The following is a 20,900-nucleotide window of genomic DNA, read 5'->3' on the forward strand; positions in this document are numbered from 1 at the left end:
AAATTTCCACAATACTTTCGTTCAGATGACATAATTTGAACTTCATTTTGGTGTATTTTGGATTATAAAATCTGGTCATGTTTAACCAATCTTTTTAAAACATAAATTATTAAAATGGCATAATTGAAAATGACATAAATTTAAAGAGACATGATACAAATTATAAAAAAAATTGAACATATTTCAATATTTGATCAATAATTCATAATACATTTACATTAACATAACGCTTATTACTACAAAATACTAGACAACTAATGCTAAATCTGCAGCACAAGAAGATGGGGGCGGAAGGGAAAGATTTGCCATCCATCTCACACGTCCTCAAGAGGGAGGGAGAATATGCAAATACAAGATGATAAAGTGGGAGAAGGAGACTCTGTTGAGGAAACCCAAATCTAGACGGATCGTAGATCCAGATTGATACGTGGTGCAAATTTGTTGAGTGGACCGTCACCCTTTGACCATTCATATTGTCCCTACAAGATAAAAGAAACCTTTGTATGAAAGGCCAACACTGGAACATTTATATCATAAACTACTCAGAAGAAATGTATGAAAGAAAAAAAGAGAGAATGTGAGTTGGAATGAGAATCTATGAAGAATGTGGGTATTTATGGGGATAATACATACATAGAATGTAACGATGATCATGGGAGGCTGAAAAACTCGTGTTAAATGAGTCTAGAACCAGCTAGACTTACTGACCAAGCCATAGTCCATATTTTGAGATGATTCGGATTATAAAATCTAATACATGTGAAGACTGCAGAAATCAGAAATACCTTTGAGTCCACGAAGAGCTCGTCAAATGGCTTAAATAACCTAACCACAGGCCCAGACACTGATGAGTCTCCCTTTGGAAGGTGTTTGGCATTCAAAGTGTGAGCAAAGTCATAGTCAGAACGCAACTTCTCTGCTAATGCAATGAAGTTATCGTACTCCTCACCAGAAAATTTAGGGAAAACTCCGACCTGAAAACATTGAAAGATAATATTAAGAGTTTTATTTTCATGCATCGCATTATAAAAGATGTTACGGTATATATGAATTAAATTCTAAGATTAAACTACAATGGTTGAATACTTACAATAACAACTTTGTTGTCACCAACAAAAGCAGTAGCATCATCAGCAGATTTAATTTATGTGGATGCAGGGCCACTTTGTTTCTTCAAATACTCAACATCACCTTCAAATCATCCTCTAGAATGCGAGTAAAGTATTTCTTAAATTCAGATCCTAAAAAATAGCTCTAAATTTCAAGCCTTCTGCAAACGAAAAGTAGAGTTAAGATGATGCAATAAAACCTCAACACCCGTCAAATGGACATTTCTATATAATGATGCATAACAAACCTGCTGATCATAAAAAAAAACCCATCCGTTAACTAGAAGCAAGGATAACAACAACATAACAACATCTCAACGCCTTAACACACATACCACATCAAATGCACAACTCCTCAAATATATAAGCAATATTCATTGCATAATAACCTTAATACGCAATCTTCTTATGGTTTCACACATAATTACTCGACCATCAAAATTAATCAAAATTAAGACACACAATTGAACACAAACATAAATTTCCAGAAAATTACAGCAACAACTACAACAACAAACTGAATCTTACTAGTTACAACAACTCTTTTTACACTCTACTTTTTGGGATTGATACTAGTTTTGGAAAATATAACCACCTACATCAGCATATGTAATATAAGATCAAAATTCAAAAGACTGTTGATACTAATTCAAATTCTGAACCGGTTACAAGTAATCAATAACCGAAATCCTTTAACAACAAATTTAAAGGGGAAAAGGGATTAATGCTTACATCAACAAATTAACTTTATCTCTTTTCTTCATGAATTTGGTAAAAGATTAATACACAATTTTAGAAAAAAAATCACAAATGAAATAGAAACAAAAATTCATCAATCTATTCAAAATTATTGAATAAAAAAGAGGAACAAAAATCAACAATCTACTCAAAATTATCAAATCAAAATTATAGCAAAAATTGCAAATGAAACAAAAAAAATCAATTCAGCTAAAAATCAATTCCACAAACGACAATAACCTGAACGGAATCGATGAAGGAAACCTCTGAGAATGGAATCAGCAACTCACTATTTTTAACAATCTGAAATTTTGTAAAATTAGAACAAAAATCAGAAATGAAATAAAAAACTAACAACCCAATGCAAAATTTTCGAAGTAACTAACATTAAATAGCGTGGATCTGAGTAACCTGGGAGAGAATGCATTCCAGTGAGCGATAATAGAGGCTTCAGATGCGTGAATCAAGTAACCTGATTGAAGGAACGACGCATTTCAATTAACGATGACGAGAACTGAAGGTTGATGCGTAAATCAACCCTCTTTTCAATCAACTATGCATGAATCGGGTGAGGGCTTCAGACGCGTGAATCAGAATGAGTAAACTGATTGAAAGATTGGTGAGGGTGGTCGATTGATGAATTTGGGTTTCACGAGGTGTAGTAGAGAAATTTTGATGAGTTCTGGGTGAGAATTTTGGATTAGAGGCTTGAATGAATTTGGGGTTTCTAATTTTGATATATGTGTTTGTTTTATTTTAATTTTAATTGCATGTTTGGTCCCTTATGTTTATTTTAGTTTTCAAGTTGGTCCCTTACGTTTTGAAAGTTTCAGGTTGGTCCCTTACGTTTTAAAAGTTTTCAAGTTGGTCCCTTACGTTTTGAAAGTTTCAAGTTAGTCCCTTATGTTTATTTTAGTTTTCAAGTTGGTCCCTTATGTTTATTTTAGTTTTCAAGTCGGTCCAAAACATAAGGGACCAACTTGAAAACTAAAATAAACATAAGGGACCAACTTGAAAACTAAAATAAACATAAGGGACCAACTTGAAAACTAAAATAAACATAAGGGACTAACTTGAAACTTTCAAAACGTAAGGGACCAACTTGAAAACTTTTAAAACGTAAGGGACCAACTTGAAACTTTCAAAACGTAAGGGACCAACTTGAAAACTAAAATAAACATAAGGGACCAAACATGCAATTAAGCCTTAATTTTAATATAAAATAGATTTTAAATGGGGTTACACGATTTAATAGATATTGAAGTTCAAATTCTCCTATGGACCCATGTTTTTAAATCTGGTGGATGCCTACCCACTTAAAAACCTTGACTTAATATGTGTTTTTTGTACTAGTGTTTAGAGGGTTTGGAACGTTTCAGATATATATTTCGAACTAGTTAAGTACACAAAATTTATGTGATCTACGATGCACAAAAGTTTCTATCAATTGGTGCGTTTTCATTTGGAAATCACACCACAAAACCATGAATACTTATCTAGTAAATTTAAACATCAAGCTAGTTGCAATGTACTACGATATGGGGAAACTTAATCTAGTTAGGGTCAACATAGATGTCACATTGTATGGCTTCAAAGACCATGTGTACCAAATTAATGGTTGACTCAACCACAAAGAAACAAGGAGAGTGAATAATGAGTATTACCGTCCATCGATAGGCTCAACTGAAAATGTTCAGTTCACCCAGATGAAGCTTTGAAACAATGATGACGTGAAAATCATGTTTTCTATATTTGGCCAACATAGTTCGAAAGGACTGATTGAGTTAGACGTTTCCTTGGTCAGATCTTTCCAAGATATTTGGGAAAGTTTAATTTGGTACATCACCTACTAAAAAATCAGTGCTTGCATCAATAAACTAGATGAAGATTTAAGTTTGGCTGATCCATGATATTCTGTGTCATTGTTGTGCCAAATTATGTCAGTATAGTACAATGGTTAGCAAATACTTTCGTATCAAGTGTAATATAAATTCAGGGTTTTGGTAGTTTTTGGATTTTATAATCTCAAATACACCAAAATGGAATTCAGATTATACGATCTGAACATGAGTGTTTTGAGAATATTATAGAGAGCACAAGAAGAGAGAAATGTGGGAAAAGAAATTATGTTAAATTAAGTATAAGATTTGAAACATTCCTCTTCATGTTGATATTGATTATCTCCCCGTTTTTTATGCTAAAATATGTTGAACTTAGGGGTGTATGTGGATCGGTCTAGGTTAGGTTTGACCAAACTCAAGACCCGAATCATATATGGTACTTCGGTTTGGATAGGGTAAATTAATCATCTGCTACATTTTGGGGAAACTCATTAATTTTTTGTTTGAGTTGGGTTGGATAGTGATTATTTTTCAGTTTTTTAATACTGAATGACTAAATGATGGGTCATCATTCTTTTTTCATTAAATGATGAATTACTAAAAAAAAATTATTTACTTAAAAAAATTGTGTAATTTCTTTTCATTATATTTTAGCGTCATATAATAATAAATGATAATATCAAATAAAGAATTTCATACACCACAAAAAAAAAGAAAAGAATTTCATCATAAAATACTTGCAACAAACTAAAGTTGCATGACATAAAATTGCATTAATATCAAAATAACTAAAAAGTACAACATCCTAATTTTGTAACTCTAACATGTTATGAGTTTTAATATAGAGGATGCTTGTGTAAAGTTAGACTTTTTTTTGAACCAAAACCTTTTGTATTCTCCTCCTCCATGAAAATAAAAAATAAAAATATGGACATTATTGGGAAAGTGAGTTTATTGGGTCTTAGTCTCGTTTTACCCGAAATCCGTTATTTTTTAAGGGTTTTCCATTTTTTTTGAAACCATACTCACTCAATTACCCAACCCAACCCAACCCAACCCAGCCCATTTTTTTGAGTTTTTTTTTTTGTGAATTTGACCAAATTTTCTGAATTGACCCAACCCATATTCACCCCTATATTATACTGTAAGTACTAACTTTCGATAAAATACCTCATTTTTAGGGGTTTCACCCTTCTTTTTTTTTTTTTTTTTCTTTCCTTCTTCCTCCTATATGTCTTCTTCTCTAAGCAGAGAGCATTAGCATTCCCACGACGTGGTAATATTGAAATGACATATGTAACAACTTACACATATGGCCCTAACCGAAATGACAATATATGTTGGTATGAATTTAAAAATAAACACAAATTCTATTTTTCTAGAGAAGTAGCATTTTCCATAAGCAAAAGAGTCAGATAGTAATCAAACAATCATGCTCAAGTGTTTAACGAACTCCATAAAAAACTTATTGTTCAGAATACCATGAGTTCGATTCCTGATAAGTTTCTTTTTGGGCTTCACAACCTTGAGCGGAAACCTTAATTTGAGCTGCAAGGGAATATGTTGATTTTTAATGATGTTAAAGGGGGGTGTGGTTATGGTGCATAAGGAGATCTTTATGCACCGTGCATAATTGTTTTCTACACCCAACATAATTGTTTTCTACACCTCAAGTGAAAGCTTAATTCTAATAAGTAGAGGTGTCAATAGAGCCCTAAATTTCAAAGTCCACTTAAAAAAGCTCCCACCAAGCCCACTAAATTAAAGCCCCATATTATAATTTTTTTCTTAACAATTTATTTATGCAACCACTAAATTAAAGCCTCATATTATAATTTTTTTCTTAACAATTTATTTATGCAAAATAGTTTATTCGAAATAGTTTATTTATGCAAAACAACTTATTAGAATGATTTTTTAAAAACCGCTTATTCAAAACAACTTATTTATGCAAAACAGCTTATTCCGATCTCATTTTAAAAAGCAATTTATTCAAAACAACTTATTTATGCAAAACAGCTTATTCGAAACAACTTATTAGGATCACTTTTTTTAAAACCGCTTATTCAAAACAACTTATTTATGCAAAACAACTTATTTGTGCAAAACAGCTTGTTTATACAAAACAGCTTATTCCGATTTCATTTTAAAAAACAACTTATTTATGCAAAACAACATATTTATGCAAAACAACTTATTCAAAACAGCTTATTTATGCAAAACAGCTTATTCGAAACAACTTATTTATACAAAACAGCTTATTTTTGCAAAACAGCTTATTTATACAAAACAGCTTATTCCGATTTCATTTTAAAAAACAACTTATTCAAAACAACTTATTTATGCAAAACAACATATTTATGCAAATCAACTTATTCAAAACAGCTTATTTATGCAAAACAGCTTATTCGAAACAACTTATTTACACAAAACAGCTTATTTATGCAAAACAGCTTATTCGAAACAACTTATTTACACAAAATAGCTTATTTGTGCAAAACAGCTTATTCAAAACAACTTATTTATACAAAACAACTTATTTGTGCGAAACAGCTTATTCAAAACAGCTTATTTATACAAAACAACTTATTCCGATTTCATTTTAAAAAACAACTTATTCAAAACAACTTATTTATTCAAAACAACATATTTATGCAAAACAACTTATTCAAAACAGCTTATTTATGCAAAACAACTTATTCGAAACAACTTATTTATACAAAATAGCTTATTTGTGCAAAACAGCTTATTCAAAACAACTTATTTATACAAAACAGCTTATTTATACAAAACAGCTTATTCCGATTTCATTTTAAAAAACAACTTATTCAAAACAACTTATATATGCAAAACAACATATTTATGCAAAACAACTTATTCAAAACAGCTTATTTATGCAAAACAGCTTATTCGAAACAATTTATTTATACAAAATAGCTTATTTGTGCAAAACAGCTTATTCAAAACAACTTATTTATACAAAACAACTTATTTGTGCAAAACAGCTTATTCAAAACAGCTTATTTATACAAAACAACTTATTCCGATTTCATTTTAAAAAATAACTTAATCAAAACAACTTATTTATGCAAAACAACATATTTAAGCAAAAACAACTTATTCAAAACAGCTTATTTATGCAAAACAGCTTATTCGAAACAACTTATTTATACAAAATAGCTTATTTGTGCAAAACAGCTTAATCAAAACAACCTATTTATACAAAACAGCTTATTTGTGCAAAACAGTTTATTTATACAAAACAGCTTATTCCGATTTCATTTTAAAAAACAACTTATTCAAAAACAACTTATATATGCAAAACAACATATTTACGCAAAACAACTTATTCAAAACAGCTTTTTTATGCAAAACAGCTTATTCGAAACAACTTATTTATAAAAAATAGCTTATTTGTGCAAAACAGCTTATTCAAAACAACTTATTTATACAAAACAGCTTATTTGTGCAAAACAGCTTATTTATACAAAACAGCTTATTCCGATTTCATTTTAAAAAACAACTTATTCAAAACAACTTATATATGCAAAACAACATATTTATGCAAAACAACTTATTCAAAACAGCTTATTTATGCAAAACAGCTTATTCGAAACAACTTATTTATACAAAATAGCTTATTTGTGCAAAACAGCTTATTCAAAACAACTTATTTATACAAAACAGCTTATTTGTGCAAAACAACTTATTTATACAAAACAGCTTATTCGAAACAACTTATTTATATAAAATAGCTTATTTGTGCAAAACAGCTTATTCAAAACAACTTATTTATACAAAACAGCTTGTTTGTGCAAAACCGCTATTTTGCACAAAATAAGCTGTTTTGAATAAGCTTTTTATGAGTTAGAGAGTGAAATGAGTATGGATTATGAGTTTCTTTACTGGAACGTTGTTTAACATGTTATACACTGAAATTATTACTGAAACCATAATTATGGTTTAATGGTTTTGATAATCATGTATGTGAAACCAAGATAATTGTGTAATGATTTTTATGAAATTATTATTGTTAGATGGTTTTGAATAATGATTAAGATGTTATACACTGAAATTATTACTGAAACCATAATTATGGTTTAATGGTTTTGATAGTCTTCTATGAAAAACCAAAATAATTGTCTAATGGTTTTGCTATGGCTATGGTTTCTGTGAGTTGGTTTCAAAACCATTTTGTTGTGGAAATGGTTTCCGTGAGTTGTACTCCAAAACCATTTTGCAGGGAAAATGGTTTCCGTGAGTAATGCTAACACCAGATCCGAACCGGATTGATCATAAACAACACAATTCATCACAACATTCTCAATAATTCATCAAATCCGAATTCCAGCTTATACCAACAGATTTCACATCGAATCATTTCCCAATTCCAGTGAAAATGATTTTGTAATAAAAAAATTGTGATAAACATTTAAATCATTATTAAGTAAACCACTTAATAGTACACACTTATAACCTAATGTGAATTAATCAATAAGTAACCACTTTTTTGTAAAGCCTCGTCATCTCTCTTTTATTTCTTACGTTGTAAAATGAATTTCTGACTTTGTCTAAATATAATCGCGCTTTAATGGTTTTAATAGACTTGTATGTGAAAGAAAAATAATTGTCAAATGCTAAATAAAATAAAAGAATAGTGAAAATTATTATTGACAAATGATTTTAAATAAAAACTATTATTGAAACCATAAGTGTGGTTTAATGGTTTTGATAGTGTTCTACACGAAACCAAACTAATTGTTTAATGGTTTTGCTATGGGTATGGTTTCTGTGAGTTGTACTCCAAAACCATTTTGCTGTGGAAATGGTTTATGTGAGTTGTACTCCAAAACCATTAGATGAACTTAATGGTTTTCTTTGATCCAACATGGTGCATATCACAATCAAAAATAAAAAACATATGGAATTTTCTAACCATAACATAACATTTTCAAAACCATCAGATTCAGGCACCAACTTTGAATTCTTAGCAACAGAATCACAATTCTCAGAAAAATTCCCAATTTGATTTCGACAATTTCTCAAACCAAGTCCATCATCAATTTTCCCAAATTCAAATCAATCCCTAATCCCTCCAACTCATTACTCCCAATTCTCCTCCTCTTCAACGTCGTCCTTTCACAATCAACGTCGTCCTTTTTCTTCCAAAAATCAAGAATGCAAAGGAACTTGAAAATCTCCAGCAAACTTCATCACCAAACCAATCAAACCCATCATCTATATGTAACCAAAATTGAAAATCATAGCAAGATTCGAATTCAAACACAAAATCATCGGTAGTAACAGTTGACAAATTCCTGAAAGGATGGGAACTGAGAATTGAACCAAAACAAGTGAATGAAATAAAAGTAAAGAAAATATGAATTTCAATCAAAACAGAACACAGTAACATACCTTTGATTTTCTCAATGCGTCTCTTGATTTCTTGTGAACAAGCTTCACAATACATGTGAACTTTCAGAATCACTATCATAACCTTAGGCTGCACCATATAATAAAATAAAAATGATCCATCACAGATTCAGATAAATTTAAAAAGAAAAAAAAATAATTAATTAACCTCTTCAGCTTTCTTTTCTTCCTCTGGCTTAGGTTTCTCTTTCTCTTCAATTTTTTTCTCTTGTTCTGAAGGTGGTTTTGGGATCGGAGAAAGAAGCTCAACTTGTCTATGACTCTTCCTCTGAACTCTTTCAAGAACCTTCAATGGACCCGCTTTTTCTCCTTTAACAACAACCTTGTGAGATTTGCAATCAGTAACCACATCTTCATAATTATAAATCTACACGATTTCACGCATAGCGTTCCGCAATTCAAAATTGAAATCTCTACAAATTCACAATCACGCAAACTTGTCACGAATTATAATACACACATACCTCAAAAGAATAGGGATGATCTACAGTTCCGTTTGGGATCGGCGACCTAGGAATCGAATAAGCTGTTTGTGCAAAATAGCTTATTTTGTGCAAAATAGCTGTTTTGCACAAATAAGTTGTTTTGTATAAATAAGTTGTTTAGAATAAGCTGTTTTGCACAAATAAGCTATTTTGTATAAATAAGTTGTTTCGAATAAGCAGTTTTGTATAAATAAGCTGTTTTGAATAAGCTGTTTTGCATAAATACGCTGTTTTGTATAAATAAGTTGTTTCGAATAAGCTGTTTTGCATAAATAAACTGTTTTGAATAAGTTATTTTGCATAAATATGTTGTTTTGCATAAATAAATTGTTCTGAATAAGTTGTTTTTAAAATGAAATTGGAATAAGCTGTTTTGTATAAATAAGCTGTTTTGAATAAGTTGTTTTGCACAAATAAGCTGTTTTGTATAAATAGGTTGTTTTGAATAAGCTGTTTTGCACAAATAAGCTCTTTTGTATAAATAAGTTATTTCGAATAAGCTGTTTTGCATAAATAAGTTGTTTTGAATAAGTTGTTTTGCATAAATATGTTGTTTTGCATAAACAAGTTGTTTTGAATAAGTTGTTTTTTAAAATGAAATCGGAATAAGTTGATTTGTATAAATAAGTTGTTTTGCACAAATAAGCTGTTTTGTATAAATAAGTTGTTTTGAATAAGTTGTTTTGCACAAATAAGCTATTTTTTATAAATAAGTTGTTTCGAATAAGCTGTTTTGCATAAATAAGCTGTTTTGAATAAGTTGTTTTGCATAAATATGTTGTTTTGCATAAATAAGTTGTTTTGAATAAGTTTTTTTTTTAAAAAAATGAAATCGGAATAAGCTGTTTTGTATAAATAAGCTGTTTTGAACAAATAAGTTGTTTTGCATAAATAAGCTGTTTTGAATAAGCGGTTTTAAAAAAAGTGATCCTAATAAGTAGTTTCGAATAAGCTGTTTTACATAAATAAGCTATTTTGAATAAGTTGGTTTTTAAAATTAATCGGAATAAGCTGTTTTGTATAAATATGTTGTTTTGAATAAGTTGTTTTGCACAAATAAGCTGTTTTGTATAAATAAGTTGTTTTGAATAAGCTGTTTTGCACAAATAAGCTCTTTTGTATAAATAAGTTGTTTCAAATAAGCTGTTTTGAATAAGTTGTTTTGCATAAATATGTTGTTTTGCATAAATAAGTTGTTTTGAATAAGTTATTTTTTAAAATGAAATCGGAATAAGTTGTTTTGTATAAATAAGCTGTTTTGAATAAGTTGTTTTGCACAAATAAGCTATTTTGTATAAATAAGTTGTTTTGAATAAGTTGTTTTGCACAAATAAGCTATTTTGTATAAATAAGTTGTTTCGAATAAGTTGTTTTGCATAAATAAGCTGTTTTGAATAAGTTGTTTTGCATAAATATGTTGTTTTGCATAAATAAGTTGTTTTGCATAAATAAGTTGTTTTGAATAAGTTTTTTTTTAAATGAAATCGGAATAAGCTGTTTTGTATAAATAAGCTGTTTTGAATAAGCTGTTTTGAACAAATAAGTTGTTTTACATAAATAAGCTGTTTTGAATAAGCGGTTTTAAAAAAAGTGATCCTAATAAGTTGTTTCGAATAAGCTGTTTTGCATAAATAAGCTATTTTGAATAAGTTGGTTTTTAAAATTAATCGGAATAAGCTGTTTTGTATAAATAAGTTGTTTTGAATAAGCTGTTTTGCACAAATAAGCTGTTTTGTATAAATAAGTTGTTTTGAATAAGCTGTTTTGCACAAATAAGCTCGTTTGTATTAATAAGTTGTTTCAAATAAGCTGTTTTGCATAAATAAGCTGTTTTGAATAAGTTGTTTTGCATAAATATGTTGTTTTGCATAAATAAGTTGTTTTGAAAAAGTTGTTTTTTAAAATGAAATCGGAATAAGTTGTTTTGTATAAATAAGTTGTTTTGAATAAGCTGTTTTGCACAAATAAGCTATTTTGTATAAATAAGTTGTTTTGAATAAGTTGTTTTGCACAAATAAGCTATTTTGTATAAATAAGTTGTTTCGAATAAGCTGTTTTGCATAAATAAGCTGTTTTGAATAAGTTTTTTGCATAAATATGTTGTTTTGCATAAATAAGTTGTTTTGAATAAGTTGTTTTTTAAAATGAAATCGGAATAAGCTGTTTTGTATAAATAAGCTGTTTTGAATAAGCTGTTTTGAACAAATAAGTTGTTTTGCATAAATAAGCTGTTTTGAATAAGCGGTTTTAAAAAAGTGATCCTAATAAGTTGTTTCGAATAAGCTGTTTTGCATAAATAAGCTATTTTGAATAAGTTGGTTTTTAAAATTAATCGGAATAAGCTGTTTTGCATAAATAAGCTGTTTTGAATAAGTTGTTTTGCATAAATATGTTGTTTTGCATAAATAAGTTGTTTTGAATAAGTTTTTTTTTTAAAAAAATGAAATCGGAATAAGCTGTTTTGTATAAATAAGCTGTTTTGAACAAATAAGTTGTTTTGCATAAATAAGCTGTTTTGAATAAGCGGTTTTAAAAAAAGTGATCCTAATAAGTAGTTTCGAATAAGCTGTTTTACATAAATAAGCTATTTTGAATAAGTTGGTTTTTAAAATTAATCGGAATAAGCTGTTTTGTATAAATAAGTTGTTTTGAATAAGTTGTTTTGCACAAATAAGCTGTTTTGTATAAATAAGTTGTTTTGAATAAGCTGTTTTGCACAAATAAGCTCTTTTGTATAAATAAGTTGTTTCAAATAAGCTGTTTTGAATAAGTTGTTTTGCATAAATATGTTGTTTTGCATAAATAAGTTGTTTTGAATAAGTTGTTTTTTAAAATGAAATCGGAATAAGTTGTTTTGTATAAATAAGCTGTTTTGAATAAGTTGTTTTGCACAAATAAGCTATTTTGTATAAATAAGTTGTTTTGAATAAGTTGTTTTGCACAAATAAGCTATTTTGTATAAATAAGTTGTTTCGAATAAGTTGTTTTGCATAAATAAGCTGTTTTGAATAAGTTGTTTTGCATAAATATGTTGTTTTGCATAAATAAGTTGTTTTGCATAAATAAGTTGTTTTGAATAAGTTTTTTTTTAAATGAAATCGGAATAAGCTGTTTTGTATAAATAAGCTGTTTTGAATAAGCTGTTTTGAACAAATAAGTTGTTTTACATAAATAAGCTGTTTTGAATAAGCGGTTTTAAAAAAAGTGATCCTAATAAGTTGTTTCGAATAAGCTGTTTTGCATAAATAAGCTATTTTGAATAAGTTGGTTTTTAAAATTAATCGGAATAAGCTGTTTTGTATAAATAAGTTGTTTTGAATAAGCTGTTTTGCACAAATAAGCTGTTTTGTATAAATAAGTTGTTTTGAATAAGCTGTTTTGCACAAATAAGCTCGTTTGTATTAATAAGTTGTTTCAAATAAGCTGTTTTGCATAAATAAGCTGTTTTGAATAAGTTGTTTTGCATAAATATGTTGTTTTGCATAAATAAGTTGTTTTGAATAAGTTGTTTTTTAAAATGAAATCGGAATAAGTTGTTTTGTATAAATAAGTTGTTTTGAATAAGCTGTTTTGCACAAAATAAGCTATTTTGTATAAATAAGTTGTTTTGAATAAGTTGTTTTGCACAAATAAGCTATTTTGTATAAATAAGTTGTTTCGAATAAGCTGTTTTGCATAAATAAGCTGTTTTGAATAAGTTGTTTTGCATAAATATGTTGTTTTGCATAAATAAGTTGTTTTGAATAAGTTGTTTTTTAAAATGAAATCGGAATAAGCTGTTTTGTATAAATAAGCTGTTTTGAATAAGCTGTTTTGAACAAATAAGTTGTTTTGCATAAATAAGCTGTTTTGAATAAGCGGTTTTAAAAAAGTGATCCTAATAAGTTGTTTCGAATAAGCTGTTTTGCATAAATAAGCTATTTTGAATAAGTTGGTTTTTAAAATTAATCGGAATAAGCTGTTTTGCATAAATAAGTTGTTTTGAATAAGCGGTTTTTAAAAAATCATTCTAATAAGTTGTTTTGCATAAATAAACTATTTCGAATAAGCTATTTTGCACAAATAAATAGATTTTATAGTGGACTCAAATAATTCTTTTCACTTGGGGTGTAGAAAGCAATTATGTTGGGTGTAGAAAGCAATTATGCACGGTGCATAAAGATCTCCTTATGCATAATAACTTTTGCCGTTAAAGGGGTTTATCTTCTTCGTTTAATTTCTATTTCTCATTTTTATTATGTTTTGTTCTTTCCTTTGGGACTTCAGACCCTCTATTGTAACAATGGAATAAAAAAACTCTCGTCTAAAAAAAAAAAAGAAAGATGAGATACGAGTGAGAGCAATGGAATCAAAAAATAAAGATTTTAAAATAATGAAATTTTTTTGGAGATTTTAAATTACTATTAATAGTTTCCCCTGCTAAATCCATCACAAACTTGAAGGTCAAGGTTTCCGTGTGACTTATTCTTTGCTAATATTTCGATTCTAACTCTCCTCATTCCCTTAAACTTCCATAACCTTACTCCAACTTTTCTCACTCCTCACCATTTTACTATTTTTATTATTTAAATCTCTCTTGATTTTCTCTCAATATACATTAACATCATAATCAATGTTTTTTTAATGTTAATTTCACCTAGAGTCTCAGTCCCAACCTCTAGAAGCTCGATCCTTACAATAATTTCTCATATTCCATCATGCAAATGCAAGAGAGATTACAATAAAATAATAATAAGACATGTCAAATAAATGGATATGTCAATTGTTATCATTAGCAATATTGTCGATTTCGTACAATGTCTATATGTGTGAATGTCAAGAACCTGAGGCTCTCCCTCCAACAGCTGAAAACTGTAATGGAGTTTTCATTTCCTATGATTTTCTTGATCGGAGGAAGGGATTTCCTCGGGTCAAGAATGTGACGGCACAATCTTGGGCCTTTAATGCAACCGCAACAGTTCTCAACACAGGAAAAGATGTACTTAAAGCATGGAAATTGTTCATAGGATTTCAACATCATGAGATCCTTGTTTCTGCAAATGGAGGTATTCCATTTGAAGCTGGTGACTTTCCGTCTTCTGTTGGAAATGGGACAACCTTAGTAGGAAGTTCTCTTCCAGATTTGGAAACCTCCATCGACACAGCTAATGATTTGTCTCAAATTCAAGCACTGATTCAAATAGCTGGCACCCAATTTGGAGTTAGGCCACCTGCAATTCCTATGCCTAAAAACATCAAGTTGGTAAATGATGGATTTAAGTGCCCCCGACCAAGTTTCCGTAGTGAGTATTTTTCTTCTTCAAAGCATTATTATTATCATACTATTTTGTCATATTTACCATGTCGATCCCTATCTATTTTTTTTTTTGTTTTTTTTTTGGGTCTAATAGCATATTGGCTAGAAATTCACCGGTGAGTAAGTAGGGCTGTCTAGTTCGAACATCGACATCTGCATTTACTATGCGACGTCTTTGTCAACTAAGTTAAGCTCATGTGGCCACTTATCCCTTCATTTCTATATACGTACAATTTTATTCCCTAAATTTTAAAAATGATTGGCTTCTTCCTTACTTATGCATTTCAGGCGCTTTCATATCATTATTTAGGTGGATTCATATTTAACAATTAAACTATATATTATACAAGCAACCAAATTTGATATGAAACACTGTCAAGGTGGATTGTAACTTAATATATCGTTTCCATCTCATTGAAAACCAATCTGAAATGCATATTTGAAAAAACAATCAGACATTTTGAAAACTAAGAGACTAAATTTGTGAATTTAAAAATAAGGAATCAAAATCATAAACGTGACAACTAAAGCCAATCCCAAATGCATATTTGAAAGGAAAAAAAAATTAGACATTTTGAAAACTAAAAGACTGATTTGTGAATTTAAAAATATGGAATGAGCCCATGTGAATATAACTCTGATGATAGGGACATCACATTATATATATAGGGGTTGAGTTCGAACCTCAGACTCCCCACTTATTGATCTTAAGAGGTGAATTTTCATTGATGAAACTACTTAACAATAAAAAGAATCAAAATCATAAATATGACAAAATAGAGGGATTAAAAGTGTATTTATGTCTTATAATTATTTCACTAGTTTTAACACAGTTTTTCTTGATTTTATTATCCCATTAAGTAATTCTAACTAGAAAATTAATTAATTATTGTATATATATATATTTCATAGAGAGTTCCATGTGGGCATGTTGTAAAAGTGACCCAAAATTCAAGTCAAAACTTTTGAAGAAAAAATTCTTACCACGTCAACAAGGGGATCTGACCATAGCCTATGATGTTCTTCAAGCGTATGACAGCAGCTATCTTGTTCAAGTGACCATAGATAATAATAACCCTTTAGGAAGGTTAGATCATTGGAACTTAACATGGGAGTGGACAAGAGGTGAATTCATACAAACAATGAAAGGTGCTTTCACACGTGAGATAACCTACACAGGTTGCGTCTATGGTGTTGCTGGACAATACTACAAGGACATGGATTTCTCCAAAGTAATTAATTGTCAAAAAAATCCTGTAATAAGTGATTTGCCTCCAGAAAAATATAATGACACTGAAATTGGTAAAATACCATTTTGTTGTAGAAATGGAACTCTTTTACCAATACTTATGGATCCAAGCCAATCCAAGTCAATTTTTCAAATGCAAGTTTTTAAATGTCCACCTGATTTGGATAAAAAATCTATTTTCCCACCAGCAAGATGGAAAATAATGGGAGTTCTTAACTCAGCTTATAGTTGTGGACCGCCTTTGAAAGTTGAACCGGCACAATTTCCAGACCCTAGAGGACTTGCTGCTACAACTTATTCTATTGCTAGTTGGCAAATAGTTTGCAATATAACCAAACCAAAACATAGGAGTACACGTTGTTGTGTCTCTTTCTCTGCTTATTACAATGAGTCTATTGTGCCATGCAACACGTGTGCATGTGGTTGTGACGATGACACAAATCGTCATTGTAATCCAAATGCAAGAGCAATGCTTTTACCTTCAGAAGCTCTTCTTGTTCCATTTGAGAATCGAACATTGAAGACAGTTGCTTGGGCCAAATTAAAGCATTTTAGGGTACCTAAGAAATTACCATGTGGTGATAATTGCGGAGTTAGCATAAATTGGCATATAGTTTCAGATTACAAAGGTGGGTGGAGTGCTAGAATAACTTTGTTCAATTGGAAACCTTTCCCTTTTGAGAATTGGTTCACTGCAATGCAATTTAAGAAAAGTGTTTCTCTTGGTTTTGAGAAAGTGTATTCTTTCAATGGATCATTGCTTACAAAATTCAACAACACCATTTTCATGCAAGGATTACAGGGAACAAGCTATTTGATAGGTGAAGACAATGGAACATATCTAAAGGTTCCTGGAAAACAACAATCTGTTATTTCCTTTACAAAAAAATTCAAACCGAATATGCAAATAGCAAAAGGAGATGGGTTCCCTTCAAAGGTTCTTTTCAATGGAGAAGAGTGTTCGATTCCAACCCAATTTCCTTTGCAAACTGCAAACCAGCAAAATGTATATTTAGTACAAGAAATATTAGTCTTAGTGTTAGCTTTTACAATGAATCATATCTTGTATTAGGATGCAAGTGTTAACAATAGTTTAATAACTTTTATAATGAATCCAAAATGATGATGTGGCTAAAGAGTCACATGTGGCATAAATGATGTGGATATTTTGATGTTGTGACTGACTTTTTTTTTTTAGTTTAAAAAATTAAAACAAATTTAAAGAATATTCATCCATGTATCCTTCAGCATAACAAAAAAAAAAAACTAAAAATTCTAAATAAAACTCCAAACCATATTCCATGGACCATATTCATATGTAATATATTTAAACCTTATTTTCTTTTTCTTTTTTTGATGTGGAAAAGGATTTCATTATATAGAGTCTGACATCAAATCGAATGCATAGACAGAAGAGATACAATTAGCAGTTTATTCAATCTAAGCCATTTGGTTTGCAACCTTAAGCAGTTTATCATAATTGGACGTAGCAAATTTAGCTAAGTAGCAAGCCATTTGGTTTGCAACCTTATTTTATTAATAGTTAAAATAATTCAAAAAACCAAAAATATTTGTCTCCATACCAAAAATATGACTATTTGCTTTTTTTAACATAGAAATTTAGATTCTTTGATCGAGAACATGATTTAATAATTATCCCATGAAGACTGCTAGGGACAGTCGCTCTAACAAGCGTTTTTTGTTACTTCTTCAACCATTGGTCCATGTGATCATTATTATAAAAAAAGTCCATAGTTGTCAACCAGCTGTTGGTTTAATATAAAAATTAAATCAAAAGACTTTTAAATATCGTCTTCCTACAATGTTTTCATCAAGGCCTCCGACCAATTTCTTAATTTACAAAGATGGTGGTTAGAACGAGTCACCAATAAACCTTGATCTTTGGTTTTGATGAGTGGTGAATAAATTTTGGTTTTTGATAGTGAGAACGGTGGTCAGCTTGCAAAACATGAAGACGAAGGCGATAGAATTTGTCGTCAGACAAATATCACACAACAAAACAGTCATAATAAAAAATCTCACATAATTTAAATTTATTCTTGTTTGTTACTCTTTTGATATCACCGTTACAGTCTTTATATCTTTCACCACTATCAATATTCCTTCGCCAGTTCATGCGCCAATCACATTTGGGCAATGATTCACCTCATGCGATGCAGTTGAACCGTCGTTGGTGAAGCCCGGTACACTCAGACCCCACGTAGAACACTTACTCAAAGAAAATAGTGAACAAGATGGAAGTTGTCAAGAGATGTTTCTCGAGGCAAGAGATTATTCTTTAGTGATAGTGGTGAAGTTATTTTTTTAGGCGGAGGTGGTGATTGGTGGTTGGAAGTTCAGTACAGAAAAATAAACTCAAAACGATGGTGAAGGATAAAAGTTTCTGGAACGTTATGTAATGGTGTGAGAAGTGAAAAAGATAGATAGATACAATAACTTGATAAAGTTAACAAGTTTAAAGATGTTGCAACACATACACATATGTGTTGAATGGCGAGTAGTGGAGCGAATGTGTTTAACATTTCTCCCTCTCTCTCTCTCTCTCTCTCTCTCTCTCTCTCTCTCTCTCTCTGTTTCTCTCTCTACTAGATCTCTGATTATGGGATTATTAACGTATCTTCACACAACGATAAGTATGTCAATTTGTTATTGAGACAAATATCGAATTTCCAATGTCTACAATATAGTTTCATCCGTTCAAGTTTTGAAAAGAAATAAATCAATGGTTAAAAAAAAGTTTGTTTCGTAAGAGATTGTAAAAGACTCAAAAATATGAATGAAAAGTTGTGTTGGGATTAGATGTTGTTAGCCAATCATTAAATGTGTTCTCTTAATCAATTATATACTCTCTAAAATTCAATTATGTTTACATTATTCCTCATCGTATGTTACTAGGTATGGGAAACGATGTGAAATCCACTGCATTAATTAACTTCCGATGACTATTGATTTAATAACATATGACCGCACAATATATGTGATTGCAAACCTAGCCATAAGTCTAGCCACTAAAATCCACAAATGAGTTTACTTAAGACCCCTTAAATAGAAAGTCGATGTCTTGCACTTTCTAAATAAAAAATCCATTTTCTGATTACACGTCGTAAAAAGTGTTAGGAACGTAAATAAATGATAATTATAATGAAATAAAGATTATAAATAATCAGCCAGACTAAGTGGCATACATTGATATCCTAGCTAACTAATAATAATAATAATCCCAACCCAAAGAGAGAATTAGCTATCCGTGGATGACATAACTGATACAAAGATGAAGAATTGATGAGGAGAAACAACTAATGCTTGTATCCAAGCTCTAAATGCCCTCCGATGGTAGAAATCACCCTCTGTCTGTATTTCTCTTTCTAAAACGAGTTTAAGTATAACTATATAAAAGTGATAGTGAATTTAGTTTTACAATGCTATTTATACAAGTTATAAAATTGCAGATTCGTCGCGTGAAATTTTCTTGCCCATGATCCTAGGTTTCTTCAGATGGAGGGAAATAACAACTCATCTGAATGGTCACTAACACCGACTTACTTCCCTGGGCAAATGTTGCTGACCCAACAAAGCTGCTCTTGATTCCTCCGTATAACTCTTAGGAACTCCTCGCTTTGACCTCGTTTTACCTCGCCCAACCAATCATCCAATCTTGGAAATTTGACTTTGCCCATAAACACTTGGAACTTTTTGACTTGGCTCACTTTGGCTCATCCAAAAAGATTCCTTGAACTTGAAATCTTTGTTGACTTGTAACTCAAACCAAAGACCTACAAAAAGTGATGGAAAAGTAGATAATAGTAACTTATCTGGCCTAAAAATACAGATATCAAGTATTTGAATTTAATAGGGATATTTTTTTTTACCTAGATTGCTTACAAAAGAATTTGGCACTTAATACTCTCACCCTTGCTAATTTTCTGCGGCGGCTTTATTTACTCTTCTCATATTAAGATTTGGATCAAACCTTCTATTCTTTTACCTATTAGGTTTGATATCCTTCATCATAACTCTTGACTTTACGGTTTGTTTGGACTTCTAAAATTCCATATTTAATGAACATCCACAACTTCATATCCAGACTCAACAACTTACACTATATATCCAATATAAACCTTGAAGATAAACACTGATTATATCTACTTTACTGCATCTCCAATGACATGAAAAAATGTTACTTCAAATTTAAATTTTGGTTAAAAAATGGTTGGTTTTATTATATTACATTCTTCGTCCTTCTCATCTTATCCAACCTGTTCTCATTCTTGTGCATGGCCTTAAATCTCATGTGTAAATGGTGAAAAAGTAGTTTGTTACTGTCTAATACGCAAGAGATACAGAAGTTGGGACATACATGTTTTTCTTAGTATGACAAAAAACGACGTTATTTAGTGCCTGAAAGATAAATTTTTGAGAGAGGAAGTCACAAATAAGAGAATTGTAGTGGTGTATTTATCCAAAGGCTTAGTGCATCTGGAGAGACGTTAAACACTCAATATTAACCCGAAGAGCATAGGTAAGAACACTTAAGTCTAGTCTGGAGAGGTAAATGCAAGAATTCTCAAGTTCACCCTAGAGATAAGGAGGGAATAATACTCTAGTTGACTATGTAGAGTCAGGAAAAAATAATCATGAGTAGCCTTGAAGGCAGAGGTTACAAGATGAAAGACATAATGAATGTACGAGTTTGGAAGTTAAAGGGGAGGAAACTCATCTTGAGGTGGA

The 20,900-nt window shown here is 30.3% G+C and overlaps 1 protein-coding gene and 2 long non-coding RNA genes across 4 annotated transcripts; 1 reads left to right on the forward strand and 2 right to left on the reverse strand.

Moving 5' to 3' along the window:
* Positions 1 to 211: 211 nt before the first annotated feature.
* LOC146918874 (uncharacterized) lies at positions 212 to 2,557 on the reverse strand. Its single transcript, XR_015011238.1, has 5 exons — positions 2,259 to 2,557; positions 2,088 to 2,150; positions 1,091 to 1,270; positions 786 to 974; positions 212 to 479 (listed from the first exon to the last, which is right to left on the reverse strand). It is a non-coding gene; the product is annotated as an uncharacterized LOC146918874 (long non-coding RNA).
* A 6,079-nt stretch (positions 2,558 to 8,636) lies between these two features.
* On the reverse strand, positions 8,637 to 9,574 carry LOC146918875 (uncharacterized). 2 transcript variants are annotated; one of them, XR_015010642.1, is made up of 3 exons: positions 9,270 to 9,574; positions 9,104 to 9,191; positions 8,637 to 8,926 (listed from the first exon to the last, which is right to left on the reverse strand). It is a non-coding gene; the product is annotated as an uncharacterized LOC146918875 (long non-coding RNA). The 2 variants fall into 2 exon arrangements; XR_015010641.1 differs by having other exon boundaries at positions 8,637 to 8,896; positions 9,270 to 9,571.
* A 4,625-nt stretch (positions 9,575 to 14,199) lies between these two features.
* Positions 14,200 to 17,306, forward strand: LOC146918876 (COBRA-like protein 10). The gene is made up of 2 exons (XM_085712113.1): positions 14,200 to 14,888; positions 15,815 to 17,306. The coding sequence occupies exons 1-2, from the start codon at positions 14,345 to 14,347 to the stop codon at positions 17,221 to 17,223; spliced, it is 1,953 nt and encodes a 650-aa protein (XP_085568239.1). The 5' UTR covers positions 14,200 to 14,344; the 3' UTR covers positions 17,224 to 17,306.
* Positions 17,307 to 20,900: the final 3,594 nt, after the last annotated feature.

Source organism: Medicago sativa, chromosome 5, assembly GCF_051527215.1.
Source record: "Medicago sativa cultivar Bolivia chromosome 5, Bolivia_mono, whole genome shotgun sequence".
NCBI lineage: Eukaryota > Viridiplantae > Streptophyta > Magnoliopsida > Fabales > Fabaceae > Medicago > Medicago sativa.

Coding starts and splice junctions, on each gene's coding strand:
- LOC146918876 (XM_085712113.1), top strand. CDS start 14,345: ATGTCAAATAAATGGATATGTCAATTGTTATCATTAGCAATATTGTCG. Junction 14,889..15,814: donor CCCCCGACCAAGTTTCCGTA/GTGAGTATTTTT, acceptor TATATTTCATAG/AGAGTTCCATGTGGGCATGT.